This window comes from Eurypyga helias, unplaced genomic scaffold (genome assembly GCF_000690775.1).
Source record: "Eurypyga helias isolate BGI_N326 unplaced genomic scaffold, ASM69077v1 scaffold13594, whole genome shotgun sequence".
NCBI classification, from domain to species: Eukaryota; Metazoa; Chordata; class Aves; order Eurypygiformes; family Eurypygidae; genus Eurypyga; species Eurypyga helias.
Window position 1 is genome coordinate 4,274 of NW_010244405.1, and position 19,140 is coordinate 23,413.

At 53.2% G+C, this 19,140-nt stretch overlaps 1 protein-coding gene across 1 annotated transcript; it reads left to right on the forward strand.

The window, feature by feature from the left end:
* Window positions 1-2,025: 2,025 nt before the first annotated feature.
* On the forward strand, window positions 2,026-18,779 carry RNF13 (ring finger protein 13; the record flags this gene model as incomplete). Its single annotated transcript, XM_010149741.1, has 8 exons — window positions 2,026-2,149; window positions 4,945-5,025; window positions 7,448-7,573; window positions 9,265-9,352; window positions 11,034-11,124; window positions 12,172-12,277; window positions 14,690-14,783; window positions 18,699-18,779. Coding segments are annotated over exons 1-8 (781 nt in total), but the record flags the coding sequence as incomplete, so codon positions are not given.
* Between the last annotated feature and the right edge of the window lie 361 nt (window positions 18,780-19,140).

Here is a 19,140-nt window from a genome sequence, read left to right on the forward strand (position 1 = left end):
AAGGGCCCTTCAACCCAAACCATCCCATGAGTCTGATTCCTTTGTCAGCTGTTCCTCCAGCAGAGATTGCATTTCTCAGCAGCCCAAGTCAAGGGTAAATCCCACACTCCCACGTTATTGCGAGCTGTGGGAAGTGTATATATAGGAATGTAACTCCCTTAAAGACATTGGGAGACTTCTGGGGGGCAGAAGTATTGAGAGGTACGGTTTCTGTGGAAATGAGGAAAAGCTGCTTGTCCAACGTCAGTTCATCCAGTTACCCTCTGTATAGAAATGGTGTGTGGTTCAGTAAACCCTGTTCTCCCGTGTTTCTCCTGCGGAAGCTTGTGTCACACCGTGCGAGAGTGGCGCGTGCTGAAAGACGTGTCCATTGTGAGCAAGGCTTTGCCCAGCCCAAGTTTGTGTTTGGATGCTTCTGTTTGCCTCTGCGTGTGTGTCACGGAATTGCCTCTCCTTGGTACTGGGGGCCCGAAGTCCCACCTTGGATTAAATACCCGTGGGCACGTGGTTTGGAGCCTTTGGGACTAAAGCTTCGCAGGGAACCGTTTCTCACCACAGTAACGGTGGTGTGCAGTGGATATTGCGGCTTTGCGCCGGGTTCATGTGTTTGTGGGTTGTGGGAGCGTGTCACAGAAACTGCGTGTGCTCTGGTCCTCTGTCAGCCCTGGAAACGGCTCTCCAGCCTCGGTCGTGTGTGTCTGGGTGGGAACTCACAGCGGAAGAGACGAGGGACCTGTACCCCATCAGGGAATACGGCGTTCGGAGCAGAGCAGTGCTGTGGGTGTTTCCTTAGGTGTTACTTTCCTCTGTGCTGGGAAGAATTGGAATGTCCGCCATTGAAACATGGCACGTCTTTAACGTTGGAGTTGTGTTTGAAGGGCCGGATCTGTGGTGTCGAGGTGCGTAGGGCTGCGAAATCGGCCCGTTTCCCATGTGAGAGATGGCGGAGCGTCACCACTGCAGATCAGGCGCGTGTTAGCTCGGAGGGGTCAGGCATCTGCCCATGCCAGCGCTGGGGTTATTTATGTGTTCCTTTAGGGTTGGGTGTTGTTGGGGTGGGGTTTGTGGGTTTGGTGTTTCGGTGGTTGTGGTTTTGTGTGTGGTTTTTGTTTGTTGGGGTTGTTTTGAGGGCAAGGTGATTCTCTTTGACCTCAGCAAGGGTGCCGGTGTCACTGCTCCTACGAGGAAGGCATTCAGGCCCTTAACTTGTGTTTTTAACACATTTTAAAAAAATCTCTTTGCATGGCAAAGGGAAAATAAAAACCCACTTGTTTTGCTTCCCCCTAACCCCTCTCCTCCCTGCTTTTTTGTTTGATTAATGGTCAGCCAGCAGTTTGGAAGCGGGTTTCTGTCACCAGACGTGCCCGTTTCCAGTCACAAGCTCTTGCTTCTGCTGCCGGTTTCGATGGGCTTGTCTTCGCGAAGCAGCGTGAGCTCCCCGTGCCGTTGTGAGCTCATGTGCTGCGCGCAGCCGGCCTTCTGGCCTGCTGGGCCGCTGGCTGGGAAGGCGCCAAGGCCGCACACGCTTCCTGGGCGACGACGCGTGCCGCCCGGACCTCAAGTCCCGTTGGAGCATCTGGCCGTTGCTGGAGCTGACGGAATGAGGGGCGTTGTTACACCCCATGGGCTTTGCCGGTGTGTATTTACGGTGAATGCTTGCGGCGGAATCGCGCTGGGTACGTGGGGAATGCTTCCTGAAGGGAAGATCGGGCTGTCGGAGGATAGTTCTCGCCGTGTGCGTGGCCATTGCCGGGCGCCGCTGGCATTGCCGTGTTGCCCGCAGCTGCGTGCCGTGCTGCTCGCGCAGGTTTGGCGCTCCGCCTGCGCTCCCTGGCAGCCGCGTGCCCCTGGCAAGCGGGACTTGTGTCTCCGTGGTGAGCGTATGAGTCGGGCGGGTTGTCAGAAGTAGCCGGAAACAGTGTTCTGCAGCTGCCTCGGAAGCGCTGTAACGGAGCAGTGGGGCCTGGTGAAGTGATGGGAAGATGTTTGCCGTGTGACCTGAGCGTGGTGTTCCTTGTTCTTGCAGGTGTTCAGTATGCTGCTGTCCATCGGGATGCTGATGTTGTCTGCCACTCAGATATACACGATTGTGACCGTTCAGTTATTTGCTTTCCTGAATCTTCTACCCGTGGAGGCAGATATTTTAGCCGTAAGTACAGGAGTATTTTTCTGCTTAGATGAAATCTCTATAGAATTGCATCTTCTTTTAAACTGTTCCATTAACAGATGAGTTATTACAGTAAACGCTGCAGCTTGGAGTGGGATTGCCTGAACAGCTTAGTTCAGTTAAACAACATGTACCTTTTCAAACGTGCTTACGGATGCGGTGTGCTCAGACCCCTGCTTCCCTGTGTCATTTCAAGGTTCCAGTCCGACCAGACATCTTATCCCATGGGTTAACCCTGTGAAAGAATCCCATAGTATTTGGTTCTGACAGCAATTTGAGTTTTGGTGATGGATGCCATCTGTAGGGTAACTGTATAGAAACATGTATATAACTGGATATAAACCGACGGTGCGTGTGCGCTGGAGGCCATGCCAGGGGAGTTTTGGCGTGTGTTACACCTAGGTACCTACTGTAAATAGCTGACAGTCCGTGCTGTCATTAGGAATAATACTAGTGTGGCCAGCAGGGCGAGGGAGGGGGTTCTCCCCCTCTACTCTGCTCTGGGGAGACCCCACCTGGAGTGCTGCATCCAGCTGTGGAACCCTCAGCATCAGAAGGCTATAGACCAGTTGGAACGAGTCCAGAGGAGGCCACGGAGATGATCCAGCGTCTCTCCTATGATGAAAGGCTGAGAGAATTGGGCTTGTTTAGCCTGGAGAAGAGAAGGTTCCAGGGAGACCTTATTGCAGCCTTCCGGAACCTGAAGGGGCTACAAGGAAGCGGAGGGGGGGCGTCTCCCAAGGGCAGGGAGTGACAGGACAAGGGGTAATGGGTTTGAACGGAAAGAGGGAGATGGAGATGGGACATCAGGAAGGAATTCTTCCTGCAGAGGGGGGGGAGCACTGGGACAGGTTGCCCAGAGAAGCTGTGGATGCCCCATCCCTGGGAGCGTCCAAGGCCAGGCTGGATGAGGCTTGGAGCAACCTGGGCTAGTGGAAGGTGTCCCTGCCCGTGGCAGGGGGGTTGAAACTAGGTGGTCTTTAAGGTCCCTTCCAACCCAAACCATTCTGTGGTTCTTGGATGTGTGGAATTTGAAATGATCAGACTAATGCGCAGCCCAATGAACATGAGGTCAGCGGTAGAAGTTGCTGCTGGGCTATTTGTTACCGGTACTATGTGCAGTGCAGTTCTGGGGGGAAAGGTACGTGTGTCTGAAGAAGGGAGCGTAAGCCACTGAGGTAATGAAAGCCAAGTACTGCAGTTTCTAGACTCTGCTGCGTACAGTGATGCCCAGGCAAGCTGGGAACAGAGTATCATTCATTTAGGAGAACAGAGCGAAACCCCGTGACGCTAAAAGTTAAAATAAAAACGTGGGTTGAGGAATACTGAATTATGGACCTTGGGGTTGTAACTATGCGATTCCTTTTTTGTAGATAAAACATTTTAGGAAGCAGTGCAGATAGTTGCTTCCTCATGGAGCTGACATCACTGTGCTGTTGGGAAATTGTAAACTGGCTGTCTACTGTAAACCTCGTTCCCCTCCCTCTTTCCTCTCCCCAAGCCCAGGCTTCCTCTTTTCATAAAAAAACTGATGTTCTTTCTTGCTACTTCCTTCCTTAGCAAAAATAGGATAAACACCCGGCCAACCTAAACGAAAACAAAACACCCCCCAACCTCAGAAATAGTTAGAAAAACCATTTTGTAAGTTTAATTTCTTCTATTTAAGCTTCTGTGCGCAGTGTTCAGAAAGAATTCCGTCTGAGAGTGAAGTGTCTTTTATTCCTGGAAGTGAAGTTGCAGATGTGTTCTGAGGACGTCCCTGAAGCAGGACACGAAGAGATGAGCTAGACACTTAAACCAGCTCTGAGAGGGAGCTGGTGGAATGCTTGGCATACTCGAGGGAAAAGGGAATGTTTGCACAGCATCACGTGGAGTTGAGGGCATACAGCTATCTTACAGTTGGGAGAGAGTTTGTGCTTTAATGACTTGTCCGTCTGGGGAGCAGAATTCCAGCCGAAGTTTTGGGTTTGCCCACGAAAGAAATTCTCTATGGATTGAGTAGTGGTGTTATGCTTCCGTGTTCTCACGTGGTTGCAGCCTCAAATGAAGGAGTATGTCTGTGTGAAGTTCTGTGACGTATGTGTGAAGCATCATTGGTTATTTTTTAAATACAGGATAAAAATAAATGGGATCAAGGAATCTTTTAGGTTGAAAAAGCTTCTTAAGCCCACCCAGTCCAACTGTTACCCCAGCACTGCCCAGCCCCCCACTGACCAATGTCCCTGGGCACCTCGTCCACACGGCTCTGAAACTCCCCCGGGAGGGGGACTCCCCCCTCCCTGGGCAGCACATTCCTGACCGCCCTTTCCAGGATTTTCCCTGCATTTCTCTTGTCCATTGCTTGTCCCACAGAGAAGAGACCAGAAGAGGCGGTAGGGTGGGAGATGAGGAGAGGTGGCGGAGCGGCTGGGGTGCAGAGGACAAACGTGCTGCCTTGCAGTGTGTCTCCATCCCCACCTCTTTCCTCGCGGTTTCTTTAGAGGCTGGAGCCGGGCCTCTGCCAGCAGGATGGCATTTGCGCTGGAGACAGTAGAAAGCAAACTTTGACGTGCAGCTCATTCAGTGACCTCTCGCTTTCTAGTTTTACAGCTGGGTACGGAGAGAACGCCGTTGCCGTGAAGGGAAGGCAAGTCCTGTGATCACGTTGACGTGGTCACAGACGGTCCTGTGTCCAGAGATCTTAATCTAAACCAGTACACGGTGGTGTTTATTTACACTCGTTACCTATTTCTTTCTTGTTGCAAACCTGAATTTTCTTTAAACTTTATTTCTCTTAGTATAACCTTGAAAATGGAACCCAGACCTTTGATGATCTACCTGCTAGATTTGGCTACAGACTGCCAGCAGAAGGCTTGAAGGTAAAAATACAAATATTACAGATACTTCCTGAAAAAATACATGTATATGGGACTGGATGTGCTGGACTCTTCTTTTGTAAGCTAAAAAAGATGGAAGTTAAATGAAAACAGTGCTGAGGAGAAACAAATACAGAAGCGATGAATCGCTGCTCATGCACGACGAGTGTGCAGAGGGTCTGCTGGGAACTGCTGCCTGTGAACAGGAGACTTCCCTCCCAAGAGGAGAATTTGGCTGCTCCCGCCATGCGTGTGTACGGGAGCATTCGCTGAGTTTTATTAACAGACAAGAGCTGAACGATGGGGCTCTGAGGAGCAGGTTTGTTGACCGTTGTTTTCTGAGCTGGTGGCGGTACCGATACCGTACCTCGCACTGGTGTCCCTGGGTGCCGGGTTGGATTTTGCCTCTGTGTATTCAAAAAGAATACTGGGAGGATTTCTCATCTCTGGAGGGTTGAGTAGTGGCCAGCCCTCTCACACTGTAACCCTAAGAATTCCTCTGCAGATGAACCTCGGGAAGACTTCATTTGCACACCCAGTGGGCCGTGTCCTGGGGAGGAGCGTGTTAGGGCCCAGGGTTGTGTGCTGATAATACAGGGAAGCAGAGGGCGATTAAGTGATTTGCCCAACTAATGAGCGAGTTTAATACATCAAAAATAGGCATAAGGAGCTTTGATTCTAACCTTTTAACTGTTAGACAGCTCTGTCTTGACTAAGGAACATGTTGTCACCTGGGTAGGAATAATGAGTAGAATACTAACTTTTTTGGTTTGCATTAGGCTTTTAATTATTTTATTAAACGCTGTGGTATTGGTTGAAATAGGATGAAGCCAGTAAACTCCCTCGGTGCTTATGATTAGGATTTATTAATGTGCAAGTCGTAAACCACAGTCTGTCATTCGGTGGTACCTGGTGCCAAAGCGTAAACGCAGGTGCGTTGGTGTGGCTTGTGTGCCCCGGGCACGCGGCGCTGGGTTGTTTGTGCCTGCGCCTTGGAGGAGCAGCTCCTCGGCCGCGGTGCTGAGGTACGTGCGGTAGCACTGGGAGAAATCGGGTCACGTCGGGGTTAGTCCTGACCTTGCCTGTCAGCAAAGAGTCGAGTTTCCACTGGGCGTTGCTGTTAATGGTTGCAGCCTGTGTAATGTTGGGCCTGTCGCCGCAGACTGGGCAAAGAACAGATTGGTGCAGCTTTGCCCCTCAAAACAAAGGTGCTAGTAGTCAGAAATACATGGTTAACGCGTATTTATGGATAGGACATAAGGTTGTGTATGACAGTACGTGTAAGCCGACAGCTGGTACACACACGCTGTACATAAACTCACATCTGTGTTTAAGCTGGCAGTTTATACGGGAGTTTGTGTTTAGTTACTCTCCATAACCACTGCTGTTTCTACAGAGGGGATGGCGTCTCTCTCTGTCCAGCGCTGTCAGTGCGCTCAAGCACACCTCTACAACTGTACCGATAATTTCTTGAGCCCAGAGCAGTGCAGCTTCTGGCAATCCGTATTTGCATAAAGCCAAGGAGTTGTATTCCTGTTCTCTGGCAGTTTGTGTCTCTCTATGATAGCTTGCTCTGGCTGTAAAATGGACTTAAACGTGGATCTCACAGCAATGTCCTTATGCCAAACGATGCTCCACTGCGTTAGCAACCACAGGCCCCTGTCCCGCGGGCGTTACCGCACAAACACCCTACAGAGACAGTGCTGTTCTGTTTGGGATGAAGAGAAGGCCAAGCCTCCTCCTGGGAAAGCAGCTGTTGGTATGCTGGGTCTGCGTTACCTTGCACACCAAACTGCTCTGGTTCCCCCTTTTAGTTGCCAAGAGCGAAGCTGGTGTTGGTGCTGCTTCGGCTGTGACAGTGCAGCGCTCCCAAGTCTCCGTATGTCTTAAGAGTTCCACACGGTCACAGAGTGGAAGGGGTTGGAAGGGACCTGTAGAGACCATCTCACCCAACCTCCTGCCAGAGCAGGATCCCCCAGAGCAGATCCCACAGGAACAAGTCCAGGGGTTTTGGGAAGTCTCCAGGGAAGGAGACTCCCCACCTCTCTGGGCAGCCTGCTCAGGGCTCTGTCACCCTCACAAGGAAGAAGGGTGTCCTCATGGTCAGGGTGAACCTCCTGTTTCCAGTTCATGGCCCCTGCCCCTGTGCAGTCCTTTTTATGCTGAATCGTACTGCAGAGCCTGAGTTAGGAACTTCAGGTGATGCAACTGGAAACACTGTGTTTCCTCTCTAGTGTTCTGGTTCCTCACAGACACGGATTCTGAGGAGTCAACGTAAATAGTCAGGGATGTGATGTAGCACTGAGCTGATGATAAGGATTTGTTTCCCTGCTGTATGGAAATGGACAGTTGTCTCTCCTTGTCTACCAACCCTTTTGTTAAGACAAAGCGAACTCAAGCTCCTGTTTCTGTTCCTGTTTTCTAGGGATTCCTCATAAATTCAAAGCCAGAGAATGCGTGTGAGCCTATAGCCCCTCCCCCACTGAAGGACAACTCCTCCAGTGCTTTCATCGTGTTAATTCGAAGGCTGGAGTGCAACTTCGACACCAAGGTACGATTGTTTGGCGGTGGTTTGAATTCTTTTTTCACCTCTCTGTTTCTTAAGGAATTTACAATGTGTCTGAAAAATATCCGTAGCCCGCAGCAGGAGGGATACTGATGGGAGTGGAAAGCAGAATTTGGCTGTCTGCAGGCAGGTATAGCAGTCGGGTCGCCCGCTTCGGAGCCAGCTCACCTGGCAAACAAGGACGCGGGATGCTGCAGTGCTGGAGTAGAAGGCATTAGGAGTCCGCTATCCCTGCCAGTTAGACTGCTGCCGGGGATCGCAGGGCAGCGGGGGCGACCCGGGGTCCGCCAGTTTCCTTTAATAGCTGGGTTGTCGTGTGGCTGACACTGAGACCCCGTGAGCAGCGGTGGTGTCGCAGTCGGTGGGGAGAGTGGCAGGGTTGGGGATAGTTTTGAGGGGGTATGACAGGTAGATGTTCTAGCATGAAGACTTTGTGTTATAAAGGTGCAGTCCTGCAGCTGAGGTTTGACCTGGTTACCTTAAAAAATACAAACTCGAGTTCGTTGTGTTGGCTTATCTCGTGAGAAACGGGGGGAGTGTGTGTGTATTACGGGCATTTTCCCCTCTGCTGACGGGGGTAGAGCTCTGGAAAAGGAGCACCAGCACCCCCCAGGTTTTCCAGATCCGCTGGTGGTCATCCGCCCTGAAAAAGGTGGTGGCGATTTCTGGGTGATGTGCAGGACGGGGTCCCGTCAGGCTGGGTTGTACGTGTGGGGTTTGTAAGGGAGATGCTGTGCTTGGTCTGTGCGGATTCAGAAAGCTGTGTGGAGCCATGACATGCAAGTGCTCCAAGTGTTTCCCAGGTCAAGGCGTGTCAAGCTGTCATCTCCCGTTGAGTTGCACTTACTGGTTGGTTGCCCCTTATGTAATACGGGCTCCTTAAATAAGTGGATGCAGAGCTGTTACTCGTCCCTTCCTAGCTGGGGTCAGAGCCACTCTGTCCAGCCACAGCCAAGCTCGTCACGCTCTATGAAACAGGAGTCGAATACAGGATGAAACCCAAGTGTTCCTCAAGGTTTTCAAGTGCTTTTTTGCATCCCGCGAGGAGTTTCTGGTCTGTCGTGGGCGCGCCAGAAGCAGTATCTAAGATGAACAGTTGTGACGTAGTTATGTTGATGTCAGTGGTAGTAACTGCAACCAGTGCCGTTTACTGGGCCTGGGGCTGTGCCTGCAGGGACAGGGAGCCGCTGTGTGCCAGAGACGTAACTGGGGTTGATCGCTCTGTGCCCGGCTTATACTTGTACCTTCCCACGAGGAAGGGCCTGATGCCTGGGCTGTCAGATGGGGTATTCCCACATCTAAAGGTGCAGAAAAGATGCTACTTGCGTGACTTTGAGCGATCGAGTGGTAACTTCTAGTTTACCAGAGTTAGTGCCTTTGTTTGCAACTCCGATTAAGTACTATTTTTATCTAATAGAAAGGTTTTAACCCTGTTCTTAAGATACTTGAGAACTGTGTGCCTGCAGACAATATTAAACGATTTTTCTGGAAAAACAATGTAATAACGCAGGCGTAGGAGGAACGGCGTGAGTTTTGAAAGGTGATGCGTTGCAGATGATGACGTGCTGAGATCTGTAGTTCCCTGGCAGCGTAGCTTGTCGGGGGCATGGGCTGGTCACTGCATTCGGAAGCAGTGTTTGAAGCAGAACACTAACGTCGTGTTGTGTGGCTTGCAGGTGTTAAATGCCCAGAGAGCTGGCTACAAGGCAGCGATAGTCCACAATGTTGATTCTGATGACCTCATAAGCATGGGATCCAACGACAGTAAGTACAGGTATCACTTCTCTCCTGTTTGGAAATCACCCACTGGAGTGTCAGTACAAAGGATGAGGTGGACTCCCAGGTGGAAAAAACAACCAAGAACCGCGAAGCCACCGTTTAAAAACCAACCAACCCAGCCAACAACCCCAAACCCCCACAAGCAGGAAAAAGCCTCGCCCCAACCAGCAATCCTCCTACTTTAAACACTTTGGCCCATGCCCTGTACGAACCCACGCTTGGGAGTGGTTTGTGGCATTGGGTTTGCACGTTTTCCCCTTTAAACTGCGGTCCCAGTGCTTGGAGTCACGCGTATGAGGGATGGAGGGACCGATCTGGGGAACGGCTGACGTGGTGTTGCTTAAGTAGAAATGCCGGCGGAGTAAGACAGCCGGCTCACAGGATGTCAGGCTGCAGAAAACCACTCTTCCGTATTTCTTAGTGGCTGCATTGTGTTGCGCTGCTGTGTGCGTTCTCTGTCCCTTCAGCCGAAAGGGCCCTTCTTTCACATGGATAAGTACTGCGTGGACAAGCTCTCGGTGTTTCGGTTGGGGAAAGCGCTTTAGAGACCAGCCTGCCGTTTCGGAATGATTCTGGCGGCAGCGGGTCTCTGATTTTCACTTTCCGTTGTGGGTGTGTTGAGAACACCTTGTAATCGATGTGGGCTTTGTTGTACGGAATGTGCTGTGTGTCCATAGCATGGCCATGACTTTCGAGGCTTCATTTTGTCCCCTGCTTGAGCCTGCTCCCCGTGACGAGAACGTGAGTGCGAACGAGCACGGCCCTTGCCAGCGCAGCCGCCGTTGAGTGAACCACGTGGCACCTGGGTAGCCCAGGCGGCTACGTGAAACGGTTTCAGTGCATTGCCAACCCTGCGGATCTCCTTGTCGGGCTTCCCTGAGGAATCAGAATGTAGAACAAACTCCCAGCAGCGCGGGCCTGGCCCGTGTGAGGTGGCACTAGGCCATGCATGCGTTTGCCTGGGGAGCCCCGGTGCTGCGGCACAGACCGAGCTCGAGGCACCCTGACTCTGAAACGTGAGGCGTACGCCGGGCGCAGACTCACCTGCGGCAGAGCTGAGGAGCAGGTTTTCCAGGTTAAGGGATCCGTGTGTCAATAGTTCCTCGCTCGTGCCGCTCGTTGCCTTCGCAGGTAAGCAGAGAAGGGGAGCCACTTCATCCCGTTTCTTCAGCCCGAGATGAAGGAGTGGGGAGTGTTGCTTCTCCTCTCTTTGGCCTGTTCTGGCCCCAGCGCGTCGCCGTGTGTTCACTGAGGCTCAGGGTGAAAAGGAGGGAGCGGGGTTAGCTGGAATGTACGGTACCAGCTCACAGAATCGTATGAGTTGCCAGAAATTCTGGAAATCAGTGTAGCTGTGTGACTTCATCAGGGCTGAGTGAGAATGATGCTCTGGCGATGCCTCGTGTCTGTCAGCATGTTGTGGCTTTATGCTCCCTTTAAATACTGCCCTGCGGGTTTCGACCTCTCCCTGCCGCGAAGCCCCCGGGTGCTCGGGAGGAAAGCCGGCTTTGCTTCCTCCGTGACGTGCAGATGTAGCCCGTGCGCATCAGTCTGGTGGTTAATGGCGTCCTGCCAACGTGGTGGTCTCGCGGGGGTCAGATGGTGCGTCTGAAGAGTGCCCCTACAGTCTCCGCCTGCTGACAGCTGTGTCTTCCTGTTCGTAATCCAGTCGAGGCTCTGAAGAAGATCGACATTCCGTCTGTCTTTATCGGCGAGACGTCCGCCAATGCCCTTAAAGAAGAATTCACCTATGAGAAGGGGTAAGTTACCTGGCGTGCAGCCGTGTTTCTCCTGGCATCGCCTCTTTTTAACCTTCAGGGGTTTAAGACGGGGTGGTGGGGTGGCAGCGGCTGGTGGTGTTCCGGGTGAAACCCTCTGCCCGAGAGCAGTGGGCAGAAGGCCTTTCAAAACGGGAGATGAATTGCTTTCCGGCAGGATTTATGGATTTATTAACTGTTGCCCCTTTCACTTCCACACGGCGTTAAGCAGGAGTTCAGCTAACGATCCAGGGCTCGGCGGTGTTCGGGAGCGTGCGTATTTCAGACCTGAGGGCGTGTTCCTTCCACGGTGCCTGTCAGCTCCCTTGGAAGGCAGATGCTGGTCTTTAAAAAAGCCAAACCAAAACACCACACAACAAATCCGAAAACGTCCATTATTAATAGTTCCAGGCCGAGCCCCACGTGCCTTCCCGTGCCGGGGAATCTGCGGATTACAGAACTGCCAGCGCTTTTACACGTGGTGCCTCTCGGGGGTTTCTGGCCGCCTGTGCCAACAGGATGCCGATGGGTTGCATGTCCCTAAGGATCAGTGCTTGCCCATACCAAGTGTAGCATCAGGTGCGCTAGGAAGGCTTTTGGTTTCTCTCCTGCAATTCGGTGATTCCAGAGGACGGAGTGTACGCTTTCCCATGCCGCGTGGTTTGAAATGAACCCCCTGGTACCCCGCAGGGCGTGGGTAAAGAAGATGACTTCACAGCAGCTCTGGTGGTCGTGTGATTTTTCCTCATTTGACATCGGAGCTGCCATGGAGTTGTGTTCCTGGCTGCTTTGGATGTATTTATGGTTGAAGCCAGCAAGAAGTTTTAACTCCAAAAATGTTCTAAGAAACAGGTTTATCCTGGTGTTTAATTGGCTTTGCACAGCAGTATCTGCTGTGCTTCCCGTGTGGCTGTGCACAGGTAGGTGTTCTGTCAGCCTCTCTAGTGACAACCTTTTCTTTTAGTAGTGTCTTTTGTTGTGTTTATTCTTTAGTTCATTGTTCATTCTGTTCTAACCTGTTTAGAAGGCGTTATCTCTTTCTCCCCACAGTGGCCACGTTGTGTTGATCCCAGAGTTCAGTCTTCCTTTGGAGTACTACTTAATCCCTTTCCTAATAATAGTAGGGATCTGTCTTATCCTCATCGTCATATTTATGGTAAGTTTCCCCTTTTAATGACATGTATCAAACAAATCATCACAGAACTGTCCCTGGCTGGAGCCCAGCGGTGGGGTGCAGTAAGGAGCGGCGAAAGCTGTCTGTACTGTACGTACTTGTACCACGCTTCCCTGGAACCCTGTGTTTTCTCGAATAATGAACAGGAGCAGAATTTTGGCAAAGGGATGGCAGGAACCCTTAGGGTGTTCTGCCTGGCACATAATACTCTCACAGGACTGTCTTCTCTGCTGTTCTTCCACTGCCAAGCATTTGCTCTTTGCCCCGTGAAGAACCACCCCTCCTTGTGCTCTCGTGCACTGAGAGTACGTCCCCCCTTTCCGAACTCGTACTGCTCAGTGAACGCTAGTTCCACTGTTCCACGGTGCGGGTCTCGCTGTTACTGCGGGTGTTGGCGAGCGTGGGGCCTGCTGCGCCAATGTTCGGGTACATGTTACCTACAGCGGCTCACAGTTGAGGGGCTGAGTTCTCTTGGAAGAAGCCACGGAATCACAGAATGATTTGGGTCATAAGGGACCTTAAAAAATGATCTTGACCTCACGCCACCAACCCCCTTCCACCAGACCAGGTTGCTCCAAGCCTCATCCAGCCTGGCCTTGGACACTCCCAGGGATGGGGCATCCACAGCTTCTCTGGGAACCTGTCCCAGTGCTCCCCACTGACATCATAAAAACTTGCTTCCTTATATCCGGTCTAAACGTGTTGCCTGTCACAGATACTGCTGCTTCTGATTTGGCCTTTTAAAAGCTGCATGGCTTTGTGTCAGCGTGCCGATGCTCTGCATCAGAACAATGTTTTACTCTGTGTGTGAATCTGAGAGTTCCCAATTCCAGATAAAACATACAGGGAAGAACCATCTGGGCAGTCCCAAAGGAACTTGTGGTGAGAAGAGAAATAAACGTTTGGGGAGGAAGATTTCAGGCGCTTAAACTCATTTACTAATTGCCTTGCTTGTGCACTGCGAGGAAATGTGAACCAGGGCACGTCTGTGAACTGTGATTAAGAATTTGTTCTCCCAGATATGTCCCAGTTAGGAAAGCAAAGGCTGCGAGACTGGAATTTCTCCTCTGGTAGTGTCAGTGTGTAGGCAGGGCTGAAATGAATGGCTCTTTCCACGTCTTAGGGTCATGTTGTAGAAGAAAACCAGTCAGGAACCAGGAGGCAATCACGCTGTATGTCCGTAAGTCAGGGTTACCTCCGCTGTGTGTGCGGGACAGGTGTTTAGAGGGTGTTTGCCAAGGATACTGAATTAGGAGATGCTGATTCCCTTGTGTGTAGAGGGGCCTTAACAGAGAGACCTTGACAGATCAGAGCACCAGTCAGTTGGTGCAGTGAACGAGATCCCAGGGAGGTTCCGGTTGGATTTGGTCCTTGTCCATTTGTGGTTTCGGCCCTGCTTCTTTCAGCAAAGCCCGCTTTTAGCTGAGGAATGAGGGGGGGCCTGGTTGTCAGTAAGCATCTGAACGGCAGCAGGGCAGCCCGCAGTTCACGCGTGGAGCTCGTCGTTAGCCGGCGTAAAAAGGGTCTGAAAGAACTGTTTAGATCCAAATATGCTTGAAAGGTGAAGCCAGGTGTGATGCAGAGGGATAAATAAATTCTATTTTGCCAAGGTTCACTACGGTTTCAAGTGGCCCTAATAATCTGTCCATAAGACCCACGTTCCTGTAAAAAGAGACTCTCTTGTGATGTGTACCGATGCCGCCCGGGCTCCCAGGGCGAGGGACGGTTATGGAGCATGGGGGGTGCAGAGTGCCTCTACGATTGCAGCAGGCCTGTCGGTGGGTGTGCTTTGGGTCAGGCCTGGTGGTGGCTCTGTGTTTGTCATCATGGTGGAAAAAGAATGTCAGATTCCGAGCTGAACAGGAATAGCGTTGGGAGCCATCAGGAGGATGGACGCAGAATCTTTCGTACAGTTGCAGACAGCAAGTAACTGTGGCTTGAAGTAACCCCTTTGCTCCTCCCCAGAGTACCGCTGGGTACGATGCAAACACTTGGGGTGAACGTGGGAGTAGTCCTCTGAAAGAGCTGCGGTAACTGAACCTGGGGCAGAACAGGCCAAGGGAATGAGCTGTTTGCTGTGGAAGTGCCTCCCCGCTGTGCGTGGGCCTCAGTGCAGCACTGTAGCGGTGGCTGCTCCTGTGGAGTATGGACACCCTTTTTTCCCCTCTTCCAGAACAAGCTTATGTGTCTTCAGTTTCAAGTGCCACGGTCATGGAGAACATCCCTTAGGCTTGTTTGGCCTCAGCCGTTAGTCGGGGCAAGGGCAGGGGTGACTCCCTCTGAGCTGGGTTCCCTTTTCGTTAACTTGCTGCAGAGACTTAGAACCCGAACTTTTATTGGTCCTTTACTGCGTTAACTTGCTGCTCACATTGTCTGACTTCTCTCTGTTCCCAGATCACTAAATTCGTGCAAGACAGACACAGAGCAAGAAGGAATCGGCTTAGGAAGGATCAGCTCAAGAAAATTCCTGTACATAAATTTAAGAAAGGCAAGTGGATTGCTCTCTGACTCATTAGACCTGTTGTTTTAACACCAAAACAAATCTGAGGTGCGGGTCTGGAGAGTCAGGGGTGAAAACACACAAAGGGTTTGGCTTGTTCTCACCGATGAGGAGTTCCAACACTTCCTTGATGGAAGCAGGGCAGGCTCCATACGCAGACCGGGGCTGGGAATCAGTGTTGCATCACGTACCGCAAAATGAGTGCGGAAGTGCCACCCAAGTTCCTTGTTGGCTTTCATTAGTGACCACAGCGGTCAGCCACAGTGACGCGTTGTTCCCCTGATTTGGAACTCCCACCTGGAGTCCTCAGCACAAGAAGGACATGGACCTGCTGAAGCAGGTCTGGAGGGGGCCCCGGAGATGCTCCGAGGGCGGGAGCCCCTCTGCCCTGGGGACAGGCTGGGGGAGTTGGGGGGTTCAGCCTGGAGAAGGGAAGCTCCAGGGAGACCTCAGAGCCCCTTCCAGTGCCTGGGGGTGCTACAAGGAAGCTGGGGGGGGCTTTTCCCAAGGGCAGGGAGTGACAGGACAAGGGGTGACGGGTTTGAACAGAAAGAGGGAGATGGAGATGGGACATGGGGAAGGAATTCTTCCAGTGCTCCCCACCCTCAGCGGGGACAGCTTTGGAACACTTTGGTTCTACTTCTGTGAAATCTCTCCCTTACATTACTTTCCTCAAGTCCTTTTACCAAAAGGACAAAATTTGACCCAGGACTAGCAGTGCCGTTGGCAGCTCTGGTGAAGGTGCATTGCGTCGTGGTGCGTACGGGGAAGGGGATTTCCGAGTCACTACTGTGCCGTCCACTCACGTCAGGCGTCTTGAAGCTACACCCAGGCTAGCTTACCTTCTGCTTTGGACGGGTGGGGGAAACTAGCTCCTCTGCCTGCAGTCCTGGATTGAGGAGAGCTGGATTTTCTTTTGTCTCTGGCGAATTCTTAAAAATCCGTTGGTATTGGGACAGATCGGAACGTTGGCCAGATGCTGAGGCTGAGATGCTGAAGATGCTGGCCGTTCTCCTGCCCTGCTTTGTGCATCTGGCAGTGGCTTCGCTGCTGTCACTGGGTTCCTGGGAGAAAGCTGGCTTCCTGGGATTACTGGAAGTCGGTTGGCAGACGGCATCGGGGTGAGGATTGTCCTCTGGGGGCGACTGCACGCGGGTGTAGCCGAAGGATCGTTAACGCAGGAAGCACACGAACCATCAGCAAGTCGGGATATTCGGAGAACAGCTTAGAAAACTACAGGCTCTCAGTGTTGTGAGCTGGTGTGTTGCAGAACTCCTCCAGGAACAGCGCAGTGATACTCCCAGGCTCGCTGAGCTGCACGCTAAGCGCAGTCGGGGCAGGGCCTGCCAGGGCTCTCAGACCTCGGCTGCAGCCAGGCGCCCGCGTAACCTCCCTCCTGTCAGCACGGAAGCACTGCGTGTTGGCTGCTGCGGCAGAGCTCTGTGGGCACGCTATGGCGACGCTGTGAAGGAATGAAGCTGTGTTTTCCTACGCTGAAAGGTGGGACCTCGCTGAGTGGGCAGGTGCCTGATGAACCCAGAATCTGGGAGTCGCTGCCTCCGCACGCCTGAGTGGGGAGTTTCGGCTGCACAAGGAACACAGAAGACAGAGGAATGGCATGCAGGTTGGCTTCCTTTGCCACCCCCCGTGGTCCCGCCACGGACAGCCCTTGGCCGGCTGTGCGCTCCGCTCTGTGCAGCACCGCTGAAGTGTTGGAGCCCGTAGGGAACACCCTTAGAGCAGAACAGCCATGGCCCCGCGTGAGATCCTGCTCTGTGTGTTCACCCTGCAGAAGAAAGGTTCCCCATCAGGCGGCGGATGTGTTTTTGAGAACGCGGACAGCACCTTTGGAAAAGCCTGGAAGGGAGCCGTTCCCATGAACGTGCTCCCTGCTGAAGGCGCGCAGCCCAGCCGGCGTTAGTGGCTGTAGGCTTCGGAGAGCCACGTGCATGGCAGTGCCGGACCCAGTGGGGAAACAACTACGGAAGTCCGTCCCGTACGGCTGGGGTTCACATCGTGGGCAGGATTTTGCCATTGGAATGCTGCAAAAGGCGCTGTAACGATGCAGCTAAACCCAAACTCGGATCAATCAAGCAGCCCCATCGTTAAGCTTCCTTTTCCTGGGGAAGGGCACTGACAGGGTTAATGAAAGTCCTGGTCGAGCTGCTTTTCGGAACTGCTGAGTCTCGAAGTGTCCATGTTTGTGCTTTAGGTATTACTGCCTTACCTGAACTCAAACAGAAGAGTAGCACTTCTGCCTCCTTTCTGTCACCAGACAGCTCATTTTGCTGATTCTCTGTTCCCGAAGCTGCGTTCCATGTGACACTTGAGCTTGGAGCGGTGGTGGCAGCTCACCTTTTGGGGCTGCGCCTCGTGGAGGAGCCAGCGGCGTCACCTGTGTCCGCTCACAGCTTCCGTGGAAAGCTCGGCTCCTCCCCGGCTGGGGCCCAGCTCCGAGTTCTGCGGGATGCGCGTTGTCTCCTCGCGTGCTGGACAGAGGGCAGCGCCGTGCGGAGGGGCACATGAGAACGGAGGCTTTCGTTGAAAACGGGCTCTGGGGAGCTGCCGTGGCTCATGCTGCCGCCTGTGGAGATGCGCCGGGTTCAGCCACGCAGCACCAGAACAAGCGCCGAGCTGTTTCCAGAGGGGCCCTCCTGCCGGCTAGCTTCATCAGGGCGAAGGGAATGCTTCGCGTGTGAGCTTCCCGGCAGCGCGGGGTGAGCTCACCACCCGGGTCTGGGCCTGCTGTGGCTGCACCTCGCTGGCTTCGGCCCCGAGACTTCCACCGTTTCCCTGAAGCAGCGCTCTGACCGTGCCTGTGCTGTGGCAGCTCTACTGGACACGCTCGGGGCGTGATTTGTCCCGTTCTCCCGTCTGGCGCATGCTGGGGCAGCACTTTGGGAGCAGCACGGGAATTGCTGTGCAAAGCCCCGCGTGCCAGGCCGTGCGGCGCCACGATGGCTGTGGGATCGTTCACGGAGGAGGCTCTGACTCGGGCCCTGGCACAGTTGGCCACGCACTTGGGTCTGAGCCCCCCAGGGCCACCCTCAGTGCCAGCACCAGCCAGGATTTAGTGCGACCGAGTCCGGAGACGATGTGGAAGTTCACTGGGAGAGGATGCGGGTGATCCTGCAGGGACAGGAGTGGGGAACAGAGAGGTACTGCCTGCCGGGGGGGGCTCAGGTCACGTGGGACTTGGAAGAAGTTGGAAGGGGGTGGGGAAGGCTGCCCTGAGGGCACTGGGAACAAGATCTACCATCTCGACCCCTGGAGTGTTGTGATCGTGGGGGGCTCGTTGCTCTCACGGGGTCCCTGCCTTGCTGCGTGCCTTTTCCCACCGGGACTTTGGTGGCTGGGAGCAACCTTCTGCGCGCGTGCTCCTTCGGACTGGCGCCAGCACGCTGCTGGAAAGCCCCTGTAAACCCCAACAGGGATGAACTGGCTCGCAGGAGCGATTGTGTTTTGGTCAGCGATGGACGGGGCGCTTTGAGCCGCAGCACCATGCGAACCCTCCCGCGACCAGACTGTCCTTCCGCGTGGTGTTGGTGCTGCTTCACCCGCTCAGTGTCTGCTGGTTTCCTGCCGAAGTTTTCCAAGCAACTGATCCCTGTGTAGGAAAGCAAATCCTCTATTTTAAACCCTTTTCTCTCACTCTGATAGGAACAACAGAATATTCCAGAGGGCGCTTGCGGAGTTACAATGTTTTTCTGGACCCGGGGGAGGTGGCTGCGCTGCAGCCCTGGTAGGGGGAGAAGCCTGGCAGTCGGCTGTAAAGCCTCGGGGACCCTGTCCCCGGGTGGGCTCGGGAGAGCGGTGGCAGCTTCAGCCCGGGAGCCGCTGCGGGTGTGGGGGAAGGCCTGGGCGAGTCGTTGAAGTTAAACTGGTTCCCGTTGTGTGCTGTAGGAGATGAATACGATGTCTGTGCCATTTGTCTGGACGAGTACGAGGATGGAGACAAGCTCAGGATCCTTCCCTGTTCCCATGGTAAGCAGCTGCGGTCCAGGTTTGGCGTCTGTAGTGGAGGAGCTCTCGGACCCGCGGTGAAGATGTTTGTGGATGGATTTATGGAATGTGTTTTGGTGGGATGCAGGAGTGTGTGTACAGATAGGGAGAAGAGCAGCCTTTTCCCTCCTTCTAAAGTGCAAAAGGCCAGCATTCCCAGTGCACTTCCTGGGATGGACACGTGAAATGAAACTGGGGCTTGGCAATGTCCCGAGTGTTGGTGTGTGGTAGGGAAACACGTTCCAGAGTTACAATTTACCGTTTAAAAAATGGGCCTTCCCTTTCTCCAAGGCAATTAAACCTGCAAGCGTAATTCAGCTGTTAATGACACCGACACGGTCTC